This window comes from Acipenser ruthenus, chromosome 10, assembly GCF_902713425.1.
Source record: "Acipenser ruthenus chromosome 10, fAciRut3.2 maternal haplotype, whole genome shotgun sequence".
Lineage (NCBI taxonomy): Eukaryota > Metazoa > Chordata > Actinopteri > Acipenseriformes > Acipenseridae > Acipenser > Acipenser ruthenus.
This window is the reverse complement of record NC_081198.1, coordinates 45536863-45558698: the sequence shown is the minus strand read 5'-3', so window position 1 is coordinate 45558698 and position 21836 is coordinate 45536863. Positions and strand designations below refer to the sequence as shown.

At 37.5% G+C, this 21836-nt stretch overlaps 1 protein-coding gene across 1 annotated transcript in view; it reads right to left on the bottom strand.

The window, feature by feature from the left end:
• Nucleotides 1-21836, bottom strand: part of LOC117403637 (rho GTPase-activating protein 15-like) — a 161292-nt gene that overhangs the window by 46433 nt on the left and 93023 nt on the right. The window contains exon 12 of the mRNA XM_034005889.3: nt 15767-15844. Within this exon, the coding sequence (XP_033861780.2) occupies nt 15767-15844 (78 nt within the window). The remainder of the gene's footprint in view (nt 1-15766; nt 15845-21836) is intronic.

The following is a 21836-nucleotide window of genomic DNA, read 5'->3' as shown; positions in this document are numbered from 1 at the left end:
TTTTGGGGGTCAGTCAACAGGGTCAGATTCCTCAGCTGTGAAAAAAAAAGCATTCTAATCTTAAAGGGACTTAAAATATGAACTGTTTCAGTGCCAATGTTGAGCTTGCTCACATATCACATGTAATGGAAAATACAAACCACTGTTACATAGAGATGAACTGACTGACATCGTCTTTACAGTTTACTAAAAAAAATGTCAGCTTTGGCTGGGAAGTTTGAAGAAAGATACAAATAAAAGCGAGCTTCCAACCAAACCGCTTAGCCAACCCTGACATAATGTCGGATAGGAAAAGTCAAAAACACACAAAAAAGAATTAGTGCCAGAACAGTGGGACTTCTCCCTAATTTGACTTGCCCCACAGGTGGCCAGCAGCTGCAACTGAACAGGTTACTAGGCTGCCTGTACTCCCTAGACTGGACAAAAATGCTATCTGTACTCAGAGGAACAATATCTAGTGATACTCAGGTCTAAAAATAAGACATTCATTTTTTGGCATCGATTGAAGTAACTCTCCACACCACCCAAAGACAGTAGGCTTTTTGTCTCAATGTCTGCATATCAAGATGGGGGCTATCTGAATCCTAGAATCAAAGAAAGCCCTGTGTGTCAGTCTGTGGCCAATTTCTTTTTATGTATTCATTGCTGCCCTGCAGGCAAGACTGAAGACCTGTTAGAGTCTATATGCTTCTTTGACTGTCATAAACAATAAATGACTAATTCAGAGACTAGTTCTGAAATATCAGTGGTGTTTTATTTATAGTTTCAGAGGCCTGCTTTCAGAACTTGAGTTCTGAAGTACCACAGTGTCCTGGTATAAAAATGGTAATGAGATGCTTCATCTACTTTTAACTTCGCACAGGCGCTTTGTTATGTAACTCTAGATTTCCACTAAACAGAATACATTAAAAAATGGTTCAAATATTTTTCATCCTGAAAGGGCTGGTGAAAGTGATTGTTTCCCTGATAAAGTCACTTCTATTTCATCTTAGTCTCTCCTGAAACGAGGGGTCTCAGTAAAATGATAGATGGTGGTGTTGCACCACTAACAAGTGGACAAGTCCACAGAAACACAACAATACACAACACACCATTATAGATGGCATCCAATTCAACAATGTTATTTCACAAAGGCCAAAAGAACAAAGTGTGGGATAGTGCAAATGTAAAGTTGCAGTGGTCAGTCACAGGAGACTGAAGCAGAGGTCATATGCTTTTTGTTTTTCAATAATTCATTATTGCCGTTCCCCTCCATAATAAGAACCAGAATAATGATCTCATAATATAGCGCAGGTAAAGGTAACCTACCGTAAAACTTCAAATAATCACCTGTCTCCAATACGCACTGGGTCTGCTGCCAAATATTGTAAATAAACGCCAGAGGCATTTAATTGAAGTTTTATGGTATTGCAAATGTCATTCATTTTACTTAGACTTTTGTAAACTGAACCAAAGAAAGAACATTCTCAAAAATAAAACATTGACAAAAGCATATTTCTACTGCCCTTGCTTTGAAGAACAATGGACTTGCCATGAAATAACGAACCAGCAACCCATCTATAATTATTCTGTGCAAACATTCTGCTTATTTTTTACCACAATAAAGCATAATACTTGTCAACAAATTTGTTGTTAACAACAAAGACATTAAAAACTCTTCAGGAAACATATTATGACTAATGGCATGTTCGTTGTTCACTGCTCCACACTGGAGCATACAGAAATAAGTCACAGATCCTTTGACAGGTTTCTTGCATATTTATATATGTAATAATCAAGTAGCAGCACCTGGTTACAAAGGGAATATTCACACACAGCCAGAATTATCAACAGACGCCAGTGTAATCATTCTCCAGGTTACCAGATGATGCTTCTCGATTATTTAATTTAAGCAACATTTTGTATATCAAATATTACAGTTCCTTCTATCTATGCATTTAAATACTGCAATTAATCAGATTACATTTTACTTAAGGTATTATGACCTACACATCCTGTATCAGTAGCTAGGTGTCCTCCCTTTACCAAAATGAACCAACATCTATGTACAGGCCAGTATGGAAACCTTCAGCTAAAATACAATATGTTTTCCATTTATTTTTGCCGGCTGGTTTCAGTCTTCACTTTACTCACAGGATCCTCATCCTCACCTCTGAAATATGAACTTTATTAGAATGTCATATATCATATTGATGCATGATAATATATCACAGATAAGGATCAAACAGTGATTTACAGCTTTAATAACTATTTAGATCAAATATACTGTTTGACGGAGCAAAGACATATAGGAAGACAGCTATAAGTAATATTACTCTATTTAAACAAAAAAAAAGTATAAATCTGTAGCTATAGAACAGAAAGCCCAAATGGCAGTGTTGACAGCTGGCACAGTTATAGAGGATATTTTCAAGGCACTTTATTGCTGAGGATGGATTTAATTCTTGTGATAGAAACTGGAGATTGAAGGCATGCTATTTACAGTATGTGCAGACAGAGTGCTTGAATTCCACACACACACACACACACATACAATCCCACATTTCTATTCATCTGTCTCAGTGCTTGGAATTCTCAGTGATCATGTTACCAAAGGAATTCTAATTTGTGGCCATTTTGTAGCATGTCCTCGTGTACACTAGGATATTGTTTGAAACTACTTGAGCTAAAAGTCAGAATGATTTCTTGGACACTTCCAATCCAGGTCAAGATGTATCCAAGCATTATGTTGACATCATCCACAACTCAAAATCCAATCAACCTCATGATTTGTTAACACGGACGCTGATGCAGTGTCTTAATACATGATAAGGTACAAGTCAAGACATGGATGACATAACAGACATAACAGAAAGTCAGGAAAACTTGTTTCACGATTTATTGTCCTTTTTTTAGTCCGGTATTGACAGCTGTGAAGGTTTTATTAGTATTGTTTACGGACACTGTTTTTTAAAAATATATTTTAACACAAATGGTATACTTTGTATTTCTTTTTATATAATTACCTTAGTGCATTACATTTCTGATAGTTGCTTCAGAAGAAAGTAACAACCCTAATTAGCACAGAACTAAAGAAGAACATTATAATTGGGTCAATCATTATTGCCTTTGACTTATTCACACATATTCAATTGTAACTGAGTATTCAATTGTAACCTAGTGTAATCATTCCTGAGGTTACCAGGTGCTGCTACTGGATTACTAAATATATGCAATGCTTTGGAATTAAGAGGGAACATTTTGTCCTCTACCATTAAATATTTGCAAAAATATTACATTTATAATTTCTCTGTGCAGTTTTAGAAAAAAAATAGATTTTTCAAGTTGAACAGCAGTTGGTCCTACACAAGTAGACAGCTTGAGTAGATGGCAGTGGGTACTCTTGGTACTGTATTACATTAATGGACTTGCTGACCAGTAGTACTGGAACTTTAGTAACAATATTGATATGTGCTACATTTTAACTAAACCATGATACATCTATAACATCTAATTCAATGTGAAGCAGGGTCATCCAAGGCTGAAGGTATAACTACTTGCATGTTAAAGACATGCCTATCCATGCTTGCGCATCTTAATCTGTAACAGTTCTTAAAAGAAACACACAAAAGGAAAATATATTTAAAAAATGAGCAGCAATATAAACACTAAAGGAGATATTTCCACCACAATCATCCATTAATTCCTCAGTTTAGTTTCATTTGAGATTATTATTGCAGGTTCATTTAAGGGATAGTGTCTGGCAAGTGTATAAGGCAATATCCCAAATGGATAACTATCAAAGAAAATTCATCTGTTACAGAATGTTACATATTACTACCTAACAACAATCTCCATGGAAGCCATTTGAACACTTGGAGATGCACAGAAGAAGTGGCAATCTGTTTAAGTACTTGGCAGAGTCATTTGCTACCTTTGAAATGTGAGGTTGATAATCAAGATCTTAGCTGGAGTGTTGTTCTGGGATAAGAGCATAGGTCTGAACTAAAATCAGCTTGTCATAGAGCAACAGACAAAATTATATTTAAAAATTACATGTAACCCTTTTTAAATAGCTGGCATGTCCTTTTTTATATATCAGGTTGAAACTATTTATTCTTTTAGACCCTGATCGCATTGCACTCAGGTAATAATTCACAGGAAAAAAGCCATGGTAACACAGACGGAACACATCGTAATCAGCAGAAGACATCAAACACTGTAAATCTGTACAAGTTCAGGCCAGTTTGCTTACATTGTTGCTCTGTTGACAACATGTGCATCATTTAATGATTCTATACATGTTAATGTTCCTGAAATATCCCTACCGTACCTGATATGCCAATACACGTCAGCCAGCTGTATGAATTACGGAAATACCAATTTTGTTTATGAAGAAGGGACTTCCAGATCTGAGTCAAAAGTTAATCACAACCTGTGACAGAGATCGAATGATTCTTGGTGTTAGATCTCCTTCCCAACCTGTGAGGGTGCTGTGTAAAGGGAACAGAGTACCCTGGACTGGATGGCCCGACAATTCATTCCCAGGGTTCGGCGGAAGTCGGCCATCTAGAAAGGGGGCAGACCTACGGTACACTAAACCACTGACCCAGAAGGGAAACAGCATGGCATACATGGATTGGAGGAGCGGGTACACTCGTTAACCAAGGGGTCATGGTTGACGGCATATAAGGGGACGTAGTTGGTGGTTACGCTAAAAATAAAGGGACCTGTGTTTTGTTGCTAACCGTGAGTGTTTTGTTTGTTTTGTCGGTCTGTCTAAAAATGCACTGTTTGGTTGTTCAACGATCCGGAGCTGTCGCCCATGGCCAGCACTAAACCCGGACAACACTGAATTACTTGTTCACCACTGTTGCACGTAATAAACTGTACTTCACCACAAGCACTACCGCACTCACTTTGAACTTTTGACTGTGTTTTGTGTCTAATTGTGTTAAGTGCTGTGCTTATTATTTACAGGACTGCAACCCTTTATCATTACTGTGCAATACACATTGCTGTGTATTGCAAGCTCTTTATTATTTACTGATTGGTCATCAGACCATTGGATTACAAATAAAAGAAACCATTTCATCCGTACTTTGTTGCCTGTCTTTATCATTGGATTACTGAACCTGCAAAGCACCTGCTCTACACCTGCGCACTAATTACCACTTTGCCACACAACCTCAGCATGGTGTTCAGGTATTCCATGTTGTTGAAAGAGCAAAATCAACTTGGCATGAACCAGTCGGGCTGCTGTTAAGCTCGACAACAGTCAAGTTGGTTGACAGAAAACAAAGTTGTGAGCCCTAGCTCCTGCCCCAGGAACCACACTATGGTACAAGCTTTCTTATTTCATCACAGGCTTACAATCCCCTTGTTCATTTCCTAATAGCCTTAACTATGTTATTACTTATTAAGAAACATGTTATTCTTTTATTGAGTGTGTGTATATATATATATATATATATATATATATATATATATATATATATATATATATATATATATATATATATATACACACACACACACACACGGGTGTTAGCACCTCATAATTTCCAGGACTGTAAATATTTGGTACAACTCACACAATACTGTCCATACACACTGTCTTTTTAATAATGCAGTCTTTTTAATAAGTAGAGAAAATACCAATTTTGCACATATTAATTTGATATGCACATGACCCCTGTAAGCATTACACAATGTGTCACTCATAACATTGAATGGTGCCCAATGGTGAACATGAACAGAACATAAAAATATACTGATATACTGATTTGTCACTAAGAGAAAAAAATCAACTAGGAATTGTTCATGTCCAGATACAGTGTACATTCAGTCCAGTTTTTACAGTTCAGTACGTGGTATTTTGGCTGGAGTTTCATTACCAACACTGCTCTGAGGTGCTGGCCTTTTCAACCAACTGTCCAATGAAAAAGCCTTCCTTGGTGCGGTCTTCTGTGCCGTTGAACATAAGGTGCTTTCTTTCCAGGCTTTTTTAACACAACAGCCAGATGGGGTGGTGGACTTCTTGGCTATATTCAGAGAATTTGCTCTGATGTCACCGTTTCCTATTTTAGCACCCTTCTCTACTTCACTAGTAGTATTCTTCTGTGGCATTGTTTTATTTTTTGTTGTCTTGGTTGTAGATGCTTTAGAAGTGACCTCTCAACTTGTTTTTCTGGTACTGCTTGTTGACGTGCTCACTGCCTTCACTAATTTTTTTATTTCTTTTATTTCTTCAATTTTCTCATAGCTTCAAGTTTCCTCTCTTTTTTTATCCATGGGACCTTTGTTTCTTGTGTTTTAGGTGTGCTGTGTAACCAGCATAGACTGTGTGACATTTTCTTCTCATCTTTGGCACATCAAGAGCAGTACTCCTCACATTTTTTGCTCTCAGATCAGACTTGGTCATAGCTAGTGCCTCATAGTTTTCAACAGTTACAGAGGTTCTGTCATTTTCAATAATATCATCCATGATATTGAAAGATGCTTCAACAAGTGGCCCTGAGAAAATGCTTCCACAAGCTTTGAGAGAACTCGGTATCGCTTGGCTTCACTGTCTGGTTGCTTCACGTCAAAGATAAATGTCCACCAATCATGATCTATCCTTAAATCATTCACTGACTTGATGCTGTATGCATTGAAGACGGCATCCAAGTCATCATTGCAGCAGTAATCCTGGACTTCAATTTGCAGCTGGCCAAGCTCATCCACACTGATCACATTTGGCAGCTTTTCCCCAAGTCTGTTGAAAGCAATGATGCACGCTGTACTTTTATGCATAGCTGGGTCTGATAGCTGGGTCAAAGTAGAGTTGTCATATGGCAACTTGGTGATCAAAGCAGAAGCTGCTCTCATAGCCGGTTCTCAGATGTGAGTAGAAACGCCCCAGCCAGGGGTCTGTCATCTCTCAATTTCTTCAAGTCTTTGTGACAGTCTTGTCCCATGGAAAGGTATTTGTCAGGAAACTGAGCTGATCTGGCAGTGCAGTTCAATTTCAGGATGTCCTGTACAGTGAGATTCTGTATTGATTCTGACTTCATGTAGAGGCTCAAAAACATCTTTGTCAACTGGAACATTTGTACATGAACACACTGCATCATTGGTTTGTCAGACTGGAAGATCCTTACGAAGCCTTTAAACTTTGGAAGTATTCCTCTGTACAGATTAATGTGGACCTTCACCATTGTGTAATTGTTGAATAGTTCAACCAAGATTCTGTCCTTCCTGCCCCTTTTTTTTGCTTTTGACTTGGCCTGCTTCATAAGGTGGTGTTGAATTTCCTCAATCCTCACACAGGGCTTTTCATCAACATTGTGGCTTTCCAGAATCTTCTCAATTTTTTCAGCATGTTGTTTTTGTTTGTGCTCTGTCAAGAAGCTAAAGAAAGACCAGAAGGACATCTTCTAGCTTGTGGATTCTTTCTGTGACTTCAATTATTTGAAGAAAACTGGATCCTATCGGCCAAATTAGGGTACATGTGTAACTTGGAGATGCAAGTTTATCTTCTGACATCCTTGCTGCATATTCTACAAGGTGTGGTGCAAGTGAAAATGGCAGGCAGTGTTCACTCAAGAATGCGCAGGTGATTGCCTTCAAAATCATCTGTCGATCAGTCACAGAGACAGGTGCTGCTACTGTGTCCATCCCAGGCAATGTTCGTGTTAACAATTTACAATTAAAAACCCCTGCTTCCGTGGCCTTCTGGGAAACATAGTCCTGTAGCTCCCCAGGACTACATTCTGTCTTTTCTGTTACTAATATATATATATATATATATATATATATATATATATATATATATATACACACAGAATATATTCTGAAAGTTTCTGACATCCACATAACTTGTAATAACTGGGTAAAAAAGAGGACAGTTTTACATAAGACAGTTGATCTTTTAACTCTAAGTTTATGAGTAGGCACTAAGTAACCACTAACCAACAAAATGAAAACATTGGTTTATATATAAGACAGCTTAGTAACAGTTAAACATAATACATCTGACACTGGTCCTAAACTAATTTGACGGGATCTTGCTCATAGATGAACAGTGAACGATAATGTTAACACCCCCCTGGTATACCTGTGGTTGAGTCCAGACTGTTTATATGGGAGATTTATGCACCCTGATGTATTCATGTCACTGCTGACAGCCACTTTTGAGCTGTAACAAACTGGCCATTTCCCATAATGCTGAATAATGGGATGCAACTCAATTAATTAATACCTGAGGGTATCTTTTTTTAAAACTTATAAAATACCTTTTCATTTTGGAAAATATTTAACTATTTTTATTAGAACAAATAGGTAGAGGTAGAGCAGCTAAGACACCTTTGTATGCAGGACATACCTATTACATCTCAGTGGTTAAAAAAAAAGAAATACACACTATGCTGCTAACTTGAGTTGGATTTGTACTGTATCCTCCAGTGAAAAAAGAAATGTTGTTTGACCACAGTGTCAATCAGTTACAACTTCCAACCTGGGGACAAATTATAAGCCTGTTCTGAGAGATGTGTCAAAGATATTCTCTGTCCTCAACAGAACATCCAGTTATCAGAGCTTAGGGAAAAATAATCAAAGATTTACATCAATAAATTGCCACAAAATAGGAAAGGATATGTTGCATTTTTGACATGTGAAATACAGGTAGTGGACAAATAAAAGGAAACACCTGGGTAAATGAGGGACAAAAAATATATTGAAAGCAAGGGCTTCCACACAGGTGTGGCTCATGTGTTAATTAAGCAAAAACATCCCAGCATGCTTAGGGTCATGCATAAAAATTCTGGACAGGCCTGGTTGCCTATAATTATGGCTAGCATGGCTGCAAGAGGAGACCTCAGTGACTTTGAAAGAGGGGTGATTGTTGGGGCACATTTGGCAGGAGCTTCAGTGACCAAGATGGCTCAACTTGCTGATGTTTCACGAGCAACGGTGTCTAAGGTGATGTGGGCATGGAACTCCGAGGGAAAGACATCATCAGCAATGGGCTACAGTGCAAGGCTAAACAGGCGAGCAACTGCAGATCAATTGACTGCAACTTTCAACCTGGGGCACGAGCAGCCAGTTTCATCAAAACCAGTCCGCCGAGAACTCCACAGAGCGGGATACCATAGTGGGCCATCGCCCTATTAAATGACTTTACATTGGTGTTTCCATTTTTTGTCCACTACCTGTATATCTACAAGGTATAGCTTCGCTGTAACCAAACGTTATTTCAATTAGAATGTTGGGAACCATGGTTTTGTTGCATGTAGAATAGGATAAAGGGGTTTCTCTAAATGAGACGTTTCTCAATGGCATAAAAAGTCTGTTTGTTTTTTTTAAAGCATAAAAGTCAAATAAAGATTGAAAAAACAGTAAATTCTTTCAAAAATAAACGTCAATATTAATCGTCGATTTGGCAAAAAAATAAAAATCGAATAGTAGCAAGCCTATACACTCCATGCACCAATACTTACACACAAAAATAAAACATAAAACACAAAAATATGCACAGGGACGGGGCATCCCACCACACAGGGTTATTAGCTTTATTTGTCTCAATTGTTTTAATATGAAATCTACTAGATTTTTTTTCCCATCCAGTTGTACCGGTTTTCTTTTATGAGGAATCATTTTAAGCTTGGGTATTTAGCTTGTACCTTTCATTCCTGTTTGTCAAAAATCGAGGACAATGTTTAGTTCATTAGTTGTTCTGCTGGGTTTTCTGGAGCAAAACATAATGCTTTTGGAATCAGTGTTTATTAATTACAAATGTTTGTCAATCAATCAAACAGACAGACTGGGTCCTGTTGAGCAGTGAACAGATAAGAAGAATCTGAAGAAATATTAAATAATGAAGAGATTAAGAAGACGTGGTATTGCCTCTAAGAACATAAAAACAATACATACCACATGCAAGGACAGACAACAGCATTTCCTAGCTGCAGCCAAAAATGCTACTTGCATACTGTAAACAAGACAGTATCATCCACGGGTTTACTTGAATGGTATTTCAACTGCATTTAGGTTTAATCAATATATGTAAACAGAAAACATGAACAGAAATGTGTTAATAACAAATTAGTTTACTACTATAATTTCCTTCACCATTTTGGATTGGGAAAAGTAGAGAAGTACCTCAAAACCCCAAAACAAAGTGAGTCATTGCACCTTCAGTTTAGATTACCACATGTTATATAACATTTCTGGCTGAAATTGTATTTCGACAAATTGGCTGTATTTTATTTTGACCACAACATGATTTTTTATGTGTGGTTATTTCAGCAAACCACAATTGTACTGCTAACAATCTTTGGTTAGAACCCCAACCATTAATCGACATTTATGTATTTCTGATTCATCAATAATCAACACTATTTAGAAATTCCTTCATTTGAAAAAAAAAAAAAAAAGTTGTAAAAGATGAGTAACAATATTAAAAACCAATATTTCACACTTGCAATCAATCAAATCCCAGGTGGACCACCTGGCGGTTTTTGTTTGTTTGTTTGTTTTCAGCCCAGAGAGATTTTTTTATGAAAAGGGGTTTTGTGTGGAAGAACAGAAAAATGTATATATTTTAAGAACAGTACATCACCCACTATCACTTTAAAGGCAAAGTTGTAAATGCATTTGACATAATTTCATGTTTGGTACTTGATCATTTTTTTGTGTACATATGAAAATAATAACAGTATAGCAGAAATGGTTTTGAGTTAAGCGCTGTCAATATTGTGAAGGATGGGGTGATTATAAAGTAAATTAACAGTACTTTTAAATGTGCATTCACTTATCTTTTCAATTAAAACCTTGTTAAACAATTGCACAGGCAGTAATGGCGGCTCTGCAAAGCACTGATCGAGACAGCTTTCCTGTAATTCTTTACCCTTCTAACCATTAATCAAGCAGACATTTTCCTCATCATTAAATTATCTAGTTAATATATTACATCTCACTTGTTTTACATATGTGCATTTTTGTCTGCATTGCTTTTTATAAGAAGGCATTTTCCCTTGAAGCACTTAATCTTTCTTGTTTAGGGTGACCATTAAAACCATTCTAATATTTTCTCACTTTAATTAAAATGTATCAGCAATAAAATGCTGTCTGAGATTCCCTTTTTCATTTGTGTCATTAGTGTGTGTATATATATATATATATATATATATATATATATATATATATATATATATATATATATATATATATATATATATAAAAACAGGGAACAGTAACAAGTCTGGCAGTTGCAAACACTCAGAAATGACAAGCACTCAGACAACCTGTTTTTGAAGTTTTTATTGAAACACTAATTGGATCGTGGGGGTGTTTCCAGTACTATGTATAACTTGCTTGAGCCATAATTTGATTTTATTATTATTATTATTATTTATTTCTTACAATTGTTACAAGATATCACATTATTTTTACATACAATTACCCATTTATACAGTTGGGCAATCTAGGTAAAGTACTTTGCTCAAGGGTAGAGCAGCAGTGCCCCTCGCTACTCCACACTGCTGCCCCTCTTTAAGTATCAAAAGATTTTAAATATAATATTAATATAATTCACAATTTTGGCAACTTAAAATGTCCTCCAATTTCAATGAAAGCATTACTACTGTATCATAAATCAAAAGAAAATGACAACTGTATAAACTAAAAATAATGTTAACTGCAATATTTTATTTTTCAGGGGCCGGTATAGCTACAGGGGTAGTTTCTACATTTTAAGGCTCCAGTGGTGTTTCTAAATTATTCTTTATATTTTTGTCCCCCAAATTTCAGAAGCAGTAATCTGATGGAGAATATCTTCCTAGAAAACCAACATGAGCCTGTTCCCTATGCACACATGTTATTAACTGCTACTTTACAAGCAACCATGACCTTCATTTACTGTGCAAGTTGCAAAAAAAACCTTGATAGACTCAAAAAAACATTTTGAGATGGAATACATTTTCAATCTTTGTTTTTTATATTAAACATATGGATATATTCCAGCTTCTGGGCTCTCTCATGCAATGCAGAAACACAAAGACAGGTCATCTTATCTTTATATCAAACAGCTAACCGAATATGTTATTATAATGTTTTAATACTTATAAACTGATTTTTAATAGCAAAACAATGTGCTCATCTGTAAATGCTAATATGCTTAGTTCAAGTTATGTGATTAACATATATGCAAATCAAAAAGATATTAACTGTAAAAAACACTTTGGCTAATAAATGAGAATCCATTAGTCTTATCTTTATGAAAGTTGAACAGTGTATTCTGTGTGTAATTACAAATAAGTGAGTTATGCCAATTAGTAAATATTTGCATATACTTTTGAGGTTGAACAAAAAAATAAATAAATAAAATGGAGTAAAGTACATTCAACAGCCCCAGTAAATCATTTAATCACATCATTTTATCCCAGTTGTTGTAATCCAATTTAAATAATGTTACATTGCATGTAGTGTTTCAATGTTATCATTGTTTTTACTGTATATGCTATACTTTAATTGTTATAAAATAATTTCACTCCTGAAACAATTGTGAAAACTTTGGAACTGGAACCCCATTTTAGGCGGTACCACGGTTCCCCCCCCCCCTGTATAATTTCATTGTGTTTCTACATTTCCACTACAAAGCAGATTGCATCCTAAACCAGTACACACACTCAATAGTCTCAGCAGAATGTAAGATTCAGCTGGAAATTTTAAGTTTGAATTTAGGTATTCGAGAATGTATTACCAAATATTAAACAATATGCTCCTTTATGTAGTCTTTTCAACAGACATTTTAAAAGTGAAACCACTATTATCTAGTGGCTTTAGCAAACATTATGATTTGTAACCAGGTCTGGATAGTATCAGTCTTTACAGCTGTCCTTGAAAACATACAACAAACGCATTCTTAACAAGATTTGACACGGGAATCTGTGTGCATTGGACTATTTACGGCAATGAATTAGAATATTCAGACTGCTATAAAATAAATAGTTGTGTTTTCAAAAAACAACCACATCAGTAAAAGTACTTGATGTTGAAATCTAACAGGATAAAGACAGACCAAAGCAGTGAAAACTAGGAAGACCCACACTTTCTCAATAACTGGTGACAATAGAAGCCAACATAGAGTTCTGTGTAAAACCTACTGAAAACATAAATGTGGATTATGCCCCTCGAGTTCGATTTACCATTTCTTATTTTTTCACTAATGCCACAGAATCATTTTGTTCACTGTTTTATACAAAACTTTCCTTTCAATTTTATGTTACTGAAGCTGTGCACGGACAAATTAAGACATATTGCATCTATCTGGGTCGAGAGATAAAACATTCATATGGTAAAAAATACTGAAGTACGAAATATAGTCAAACATTTTGGCTAATGCCTTCATCAGTGTTTTGGGTTCTGCAGTATTGATGTATGGTTTTTACATATGCTAAATTAATAAAATGTGGTCATAATATATGGTTTCTTAGGAGGCTGTGAGGTCCAGTGGTTAAAGAAAAGAGTTTGTAACTAGGTCCCCGGTTCAAATCCCGGCTCACTCACTGACTCACTGTGTGACCCTGAGCAAGTCACTTAACCTCCTTGTGCTCCGTCTTTTGCGAGACGTTGTTTGTAAGTGACTCTGCAGCTGATGCATAGTTCACACGCCCTAGTCTCTGTAAGTCGCCTTGGATAAAGGTGTCTGCTAAATAAACAAATAATAATAATACTATGCTAAATTAATAAAATGTGCTCATAATATGCTGTGTAGCAAAAGACACAACAGTTTATTTAGCAGACGCCTTTATCCAAGGCGACTTACAGAGACTAGGGTGTGTGAACTATGCATCAGCTGCAGAGTCACTTACAACTACTTCTCACCCAAAAAACAGAGCACAAGGAGGTAAAGTGACTTGCTCAGGGTCACACGAGTCAGTGGCTGAGGTGGGATTTGAACCGGGGACCTCCTGGTTACAAGCCATTTTTTTTAACCACTGGACCACACAGCCTCCTGTACTTTTTTCACCTATTTTGGTACAGTCATCTCCAGCTAAGAGAACACTCCTAGGGAAGCAAGCGAATCGTTCTCTTAGCCGAAGTGTTCTCTAAGACGGAGTTGACCACCAGACCCAATATGAATCAATAAATAAATATGTATTACTTGTCATGACGCACATGCATCAACATGTGAAATGAACAGAGGAAGTAAGAGAAAAGCAATATGCAAGTGTATGTTAATAAACTATAATAATAAACTAACTGTCAAACTAAATTAACTCAGCACCCCTACACATGTTAAAAAATGCAGCAGTAGCTCTAGATGAATTATGAATACATGTACAGGAGAAATATTTAAGACATGCACAAAATTATTTAATAGAATGGTGAAGCAACTCACCAGAAAGGAAAACACCAAATTGCTCAGTGACTTGTGTCTGATTTAGGCTTCTTTCAAGAGCTTGAACAAATTCCCACTTTCTGTAGCAAGAGAAACAGCTGCGCATTTCACCATTTGTGTACATGCTATTTTGTAGTGATGAGGTTCACTCATGGAAATCAGAATACAAAACGAGCCAATGAACCAAAATTAAGACACTATCAGGTTACAAAACACTACTGTATCAGTTGTGAACGAATCGCTATCGTTGCCAAAAAGGTGTTCTTTTAAGCGGAGCATTTACAATGGGAAAGAATCAGTTTCACCACAAGGTTATTCTCTTAGCCGAAGTGTTCTCTTAAAAGGTGTTCCTATATGCGCTACTGTATTTGCCTGTAACATCTTTCAAATGTCTCATATGTTATTTACATTTAAAATGCTACTTATGCTGTCCAAATAGTTAAAGGTATATTTTAACTAAAAGAAAAGAAGCCCACCCACAAATGAAAGTAAGACCTTGTGATTTTTCAACATGTCTTCATTTTGCTTACACTAAATTCAGAGGCATGTCTGGCAGGAGTCTGGTTACAGGTAGAAGGTACATGAACCTTTTAATAAAAATCTGAGCTGCAGTTTCAGAAAGGAAACAGATGCCAAACAAACAGCAAATACGCTTTCTGTAATTGGAACTGTTAACAAATCCATTAAGGCTGAGTTTATAAATATAACACACTTACACCCATATGCAATGTCCTTTATTACAGAAGTGTATAACAGTGGTGCTCATAAGGATAATGACCTGGTAGTTTATTAAAATTCTTGGCAGTCACCAAACCAAACCAAATTGTGAATAAATTAATCAAGTTTCGGGCAACATTGCATCTGTGGGACAGCTTTCTTTTTAAAATCATATGCATTTATTTATCTATTCAGAGATACCAGGATATATTGATACCAGGATATATTTGAATGGGGTGAAACAGGCAACACATACCCTGCTAAATGATGTATATGTCTTTACACTGGTTTACTTGTAGGAGGGTATTCTGTGTGATAATGTTAACCATTTGATATTCAATTATGAAGCCCATCATGAATTGAAACTACAGGCTGAATGACACACTTATGAGTAAATGTTCAGGGAGCACAGTAAGTATTCAACAAATGAGGACTAACAACCAATAAATGTGAGTGGGTTGTTTAGGGCCTTCTTCTAGGGTGAAATAGTCACACATCTCAATGAACGCTGATGGAGTATTCTGTACAATATATGCAAATTACACAAGTTTCCTACCCATGTTCTCAGGAACACATTTCCTAAAACATGTTGATATGCATACCAGGCTTTAATTTACATGAAAAGCCTGCTTCATTTTATTAATCCTTACAAAACAACATTATTTTAAAGAAATTAAAGAAACTTACCCTGATCCACTAGAAATCGTAACTTCTGTATTGTGGCCAAGTTACCACTTACTCTGTAAATGCCATCAGCTTCCAGACCTGAAAAAATAAATACATAACTAAGTAAGTAATATCTCAGCTAAATATGTTTCAATTAAATATTTTGCATACAAAACCTACAAACTGTAAAATATATTACTCATAGTCACTCAACAATGCAGCATTTGTACTGAATTTGTAGCACCCAATAGTGTATAGTAAAACCTGTCTAGAGGTAGCTATTGTAAAATCTAATACTGAACCTAAAAGAACATACCGTAGGAGTACTGTCCAGTTATAACCTGTAATTCAAGGAGTGTATTCATTTAAAATGCTCTGTCCATTATGTATACAAGTATTTTATTGCAGATATACCATACCCACAGGACATGTGTGTGTTTAAACAATATAGACTTGATGCACAGTCACATTTACATTGGCTTTAGACAGACAAGACATACAAATAATACAAGATTCCATAATAGACAGGTTACGCATTGTAGAGGCTATACCATTTATTTCAATAGGATTTGGTTGGGACCCCAAAATTCTGCTCAAATAGAATGGAGAGTGGCAGGATTAGACCGGTTTTACTGCATTGTGAATTTGTGTTTTAATACCAACATTCACCCCATCTTAGCTAGGACAATGCACAGAATTTAGATTGAATCTTTCACCTCTGGAGGCCGGGGTTTGACTCAAGTCACCAGTGAAACTTGACCCTCAGAATTCAGTTAATGTGGCAGTCCCATGATTGAATGGTAGTGGTGTTCTGAGCAGAATTGAGGTGCTTGCAGAGCTACAAGGTGGGGACATTGTCCCTCACCTTCAATATCGCTACATTCACAGACACCAAACAAAAATGAAAAAATAAATAGACATAAAAGCAATACATTGCATTCCACTTCCTGAATTCATAATTTTATAATTACTCATAATAAAAATAATCAAGAGAACACAACTCAAAAATAAACTCCTGAAGCTTGAGACATGGTTTGAGTTATACCCCAAACTGTGCTGGAATCAGAGACTGACTTTGGACCTAGTTCCGTGGTTGGATTAACATTCCATCTGGATCAATTCCAATATGACGGAAGTAGAAGATGCTCAGAAAATTGCTACAATTATAGTGTTCACGTGCCATTGAATCTCTGTTCCAAAAACATGGGGAGCTCCAGCCAAACCAGACCAATAAGAGTTGGCAGAGTTGGCCATCCTTTCATTGACCACATGGCCCTCTTTAGATTGGAAGCATTTTATTATTATGGAAATTAACTGTGGCTCTGTATAATTTAGCTGAGAATTTTTTTTCCTGGTCCTTGTTTTTATAAATAAAATTACAAGATGGAAGACTGGTGAACTGCACTGTGGTTTTACAACAAAAATGTAGAGAATAAGTTGTATGTGCTTCACTAAGCAAAAAATAAGGATGAGAAAGTTACAAACTGTACCCACAGTATACATTCAAAGAACACTCACAAAACCAGATGGAAGTTTTCTTATGTCAATCTTTCCATCCAAATGATGGGATGTACAGTATCACCCAGCTAAAAAAGATAATAAACAGCCAAATAAAACAGGCCTCAGAAATGCAAAGAAAACAACCCTTTAAACTAGTCCAGTGTTTTAATCAGTCCCTTTCTGTCTCTACTGTATATTTATGATTAGAACATTTGGCTGCAGTTCAGGATGTCTTTATGCCCATATTTTAAATAAACCCTTTTGGGTTGGTGGATTACTACAGCAAGGAATTCTACAGCAATCAGACATGCCATTGGTAATACCTCAATATTTTACAGAGGCCCTCCTTTATAAGTTGCATTGTTTAGGCATGGCCCGTAAATATTTACATCAAAAGGCACAATGAAAAAAGTCAAAATGGTTAAAGGTGTAAAAAAACAATGACTTCAAAGAAAAGTACTACACTTGCTTCATCATTTTTCTACTTTTTCTGGGTTGATTAAAAATGTGGTAAATTGGATTCCTAAAGCCGCCCGCCTCTTGAATGTTCTTGGCTAGGCTTGAGAAGTTCAGGCCTCACATTACAGTCTGGGTAACTGAAAGGGGATCTTTTTGAAACACATCTCTCACTCATCACAGAATCAATGGGAAAAACCTTTCCAGTATTTAAGCAAAACACTTGCAAATGCTTTCAGGAATCAGAAGAAATGAATTTCCTTTTGAAAAACAAAAATGGAAAAAAGATGTATTCCACATGATACGCCTTCCTGTCATCTGCGTACCATGAGTTAGCATGCTATTTATAGTTTCAGATCTATTTGATGGCTATCCAACAATGTTCAGGTGATTCTGATTAAGTAAACTGTTGATTAAAGGATGTCTCCGATAAGAACAGTAAAGAGAAAGTCTTTTGAAGAAAATAAAAAGAAACCATTTCCCATTAAATATTCAGTTTGGTTACTTACACACTTTGTAGCTGATTGCTGGCCTACTTGAATTGAATCCAATTAATTCTAAAGTTTCACTAGTTTAACAAACAAGGGTATGTGTTTCATGCGAGTCTTAAAACAGTCTAGATGTTTTTTATTAAAGATGTTTGTCAGTATTTTTGTCATTTGCAAACACGGAAAGTTACAGTTACATACAAACCGGTGGGGTTTGAATTTGCCTATGTAGTTCAAGGTCCTGTTTTGCAGTAACCTAAATATTGCTGATGCTGAACTTGTACAGTAAGTGACAATGGACTGAGTGTTGCTGTTGAGGATCCTTCAGGCAGTGGTTGAACTGAAAAGTAACTAAATGGTATTTATTTTTAGTGTCTTAATTTAAAATCACCATCACTGGAATATATGAACCTCAGACATTCTGACAGACTATAATGAAAGTTGTAAAAGCTGGCTAGCTAAATCCTAGAAAGATAGGAATGCTGCTGTCGTGTTTAATATTTACATTGAACTACTGCCTAATTTATTTGCATAAAACAACACATTTATTTAGGGCCTTTCGTTTGTTGTACAACTTAGGCAGCCTTTACAAATTGTTGACAATTTATAGAGCTGAAACTTTTTTCTCTGTAATTTGAGAATGGCGTTTAAACCTTGAAGATTAAAAGTGTTAAGCGCTTGTGGATATTTCAGTCCATTCCAAAGCAGGTCCTTAATTGTTGAATGGAACACTCTGGCAATGTGCCCCGCCCCTGTGTGCATTGCTGTGTTATATGTTGCGTGTGGTGTGTTAATGTTGGTGTATAGATATGGCTGCACGGGATATAAATGGGTGTGTGTAGCACAAGTTATTTAAAATGTATAATTGGCACAGGGATTGCACTTCACTTCACGTGCATTAAAGTACTTTAAAATGTGAACACAGGGTTTTCACAGATTAGTTCACATGGTGGGATTCAAGTGAATAATTAATTGGTAATTGAATCCCAGCACAATTGTATATATAGATGCACATTTCATTCACTCGGGGTTGTGTGTTCAGGGCGAAGGAACAGGAGAGATTGAGGAGAGAAAGATTAAGAAGCAATTGCTACGTGGTGCTGCAGGACCAGCATGGTATGTGTTTCTTTAGTGTTCATCCCTGTTTGTTAGCGTCTGTTAGTTTTGTTTGTCTATTTATTTTGGCCGCAAGTAACCTGTCCTGTTTTCTGTTTAAATATTTTATTTTACAATAAACTCGCTGAGCGCAACAGCATGTCAGATTCACCACCAACTACCATAACCACTAAAGCCAGCTTGTCACAAACACCTAGATTTAATTCAAAACTTAAAGACCTGGTAGGAATAGGGCTCTGGACTGTTTAATTGTATAGTTGGTTAAGACGCAGCCCTGGACTGGAATGGACTGAAATAGCCAGTGAGGACTACTGATTTAATGCAAAGGGGCTAATAGGTCCAGTGGGTTAACAGTCGACTTTCACCAAGGAAACCCAGATTTGAATCCAGATTAATCTGTAACAACATACAATGAGTTTGGTGGTCTCAACAAAAAGAACACAACACATTTAAGAATATAAGAACATAAGAAAGTTTACAAACAAGAGGAGGCCATTCGGCCCATCTTGCTCGTTTGGTTGTAGTACCTTATTGATCCCAGAATCTCATCAAGCAGCTTCTTGAAGGATCCCAGGGTGTCAGCTTCAACAACATTACTGAGGAGTTGGTTCGAGACCCTCGCAATTCTCTATGTAAAAAAGTGCCTCCTATTTTCTGTTCTGAATGCCCCTTTATTTAGTCAATTTGACAATGTATACCCTATTTAGACTAAGAAAATTATGCCATTCACATCATTCACAATCACATTTTCAAAATGCAGTGATTAAGCATTATAGAGGCTGTGTGAATAGGGTATTTGAAATACCTATGCATTGTATAATGACACAATTGTACAGCATCTGATGTTTGTTAAATTATGCAAAGAACATTTACACTCTGAAGAAACTGTTAAATGTTGTTCTGGTAAATTAGTTTTTAATCCTTGAGAAAGGTTAATATGGTATTAAAATGATACAAGTGACCATTATACTAAGACACCAAAAAGGAAATGGTTAAGGGTATAACTTTCGGGTCACAGTGATTTTACCCAAAAATAACTAATTGTTCCCTTTCAATTCGAAGACGACCAACAACAGGGACCACCTACCGCGGGATCAAAATAGTCAACCCACGGAAGCCATTCCTCTTTTTGCCTCTCAAGACGGTAAGGTAAGACCTTCTGTGTTGACAACTGAGCGTATATTAAAATAACTTTTCCGGGTTGACTGCAGTTCCCCTGCTTTCGTGGAATCAGCAAATCTAAAAAATAAAGTCTCTTTTTTGTCTCCTTTCTTCAGCAGCCTGCCTTGCTTGCATTGCAGGCTTGCTTCTTTACTGTCTGTTGTTTGTGTGCGACTGTTTGGTGCACTCGGTGATCGATGCACACGGTAACCATACACTACATGAGCACAGTGCTTGGTGCAGTTGGCGCGCATGGTATTCGCTGCACTAAGCGTCATAATGTAACAGGTGCACAGTGCTCAGCGCCCGGCACTTAGTACCCCAGTGCACGCATAGTCTGGTTCACGTGGTACCCTCGGTGCTTCGGTAGGCCTGTTGTGCACTTGGCTAACACAGCAGGCATACTAACGGCCTACACGGACGGCTTACTCAGGGAAGCACCGCTCCCAGAGCTGATGGCTTCAGAGTTTCTTCTCAGAGGTGAGCGTCCTAGACACAGACAAGGTGGCGCTACTAGATGTGTCGATATCCCCGGTGCATACCTTTGGGCCAACTGTGGAGGAGATCTTGCAGCGCTCCCAACGTGAACGCGAGGCATCTCGGCAAGTGGCTGAGCTACTCCCTCTCCGTGCTCCGGCAGGGGGCAGGTCGAGCCGTTGGCAACCTCCCCATGCACGCACCATTACCAGGACGGTTCCGGTTCACACGGCTCCGCTGGGTGATCTGAGGCACTGCCTACAGGCAACCGCGCGCCCACACAACAGCGTTCTAGGCAGCAGTTCCAGGGCCTTCTCCCTAGGCACCCTTCTCAGTGTGCCCCGCCCAAACCTCAGCAGGAAGGGCCCCTGAGGGCTTGTGGCCTCAGACCCCCTTTTCCACAAACCAGCTGCAATACTGGCGCGCTTTCACCTCGGACACCTGGGTGCTCACCACCGTGCACAATGGTTACGCGCTACAGTTTCGCATGGGGCCTCCTCCCTTCTGAGGGGTCACGATTATATCCATGACAGACCTTCTTCAGGTCTCGGTACTTCAACATGAAGTGGCTGACTTGCTGCCGAAGCGAGCCATTCGTCTTGTAGACCCCATCTCATGTGGAGAGAGGTTTTACTCAAGATACTTTCTGGTACCCAAGAAGGACGCCGGCTTTCGCCCCATCCTAGACCAGAGACTCCTCAACGAGTTTTTGAAGGAGGTTCCAAATGCCGTCACCATCACATTCTCCAGTCTGCCCATCCGGACATGACCCGTACTTATGGGACGCATACTTTCACGTTCCCATTCGTCCCGTGCACAGGAAGTACCTCTGCTTTGCCTTTCAGGGAAGCGTTTACGAGTTATCCGTGCTACCGTTCAGCCTCTCCTTAGCT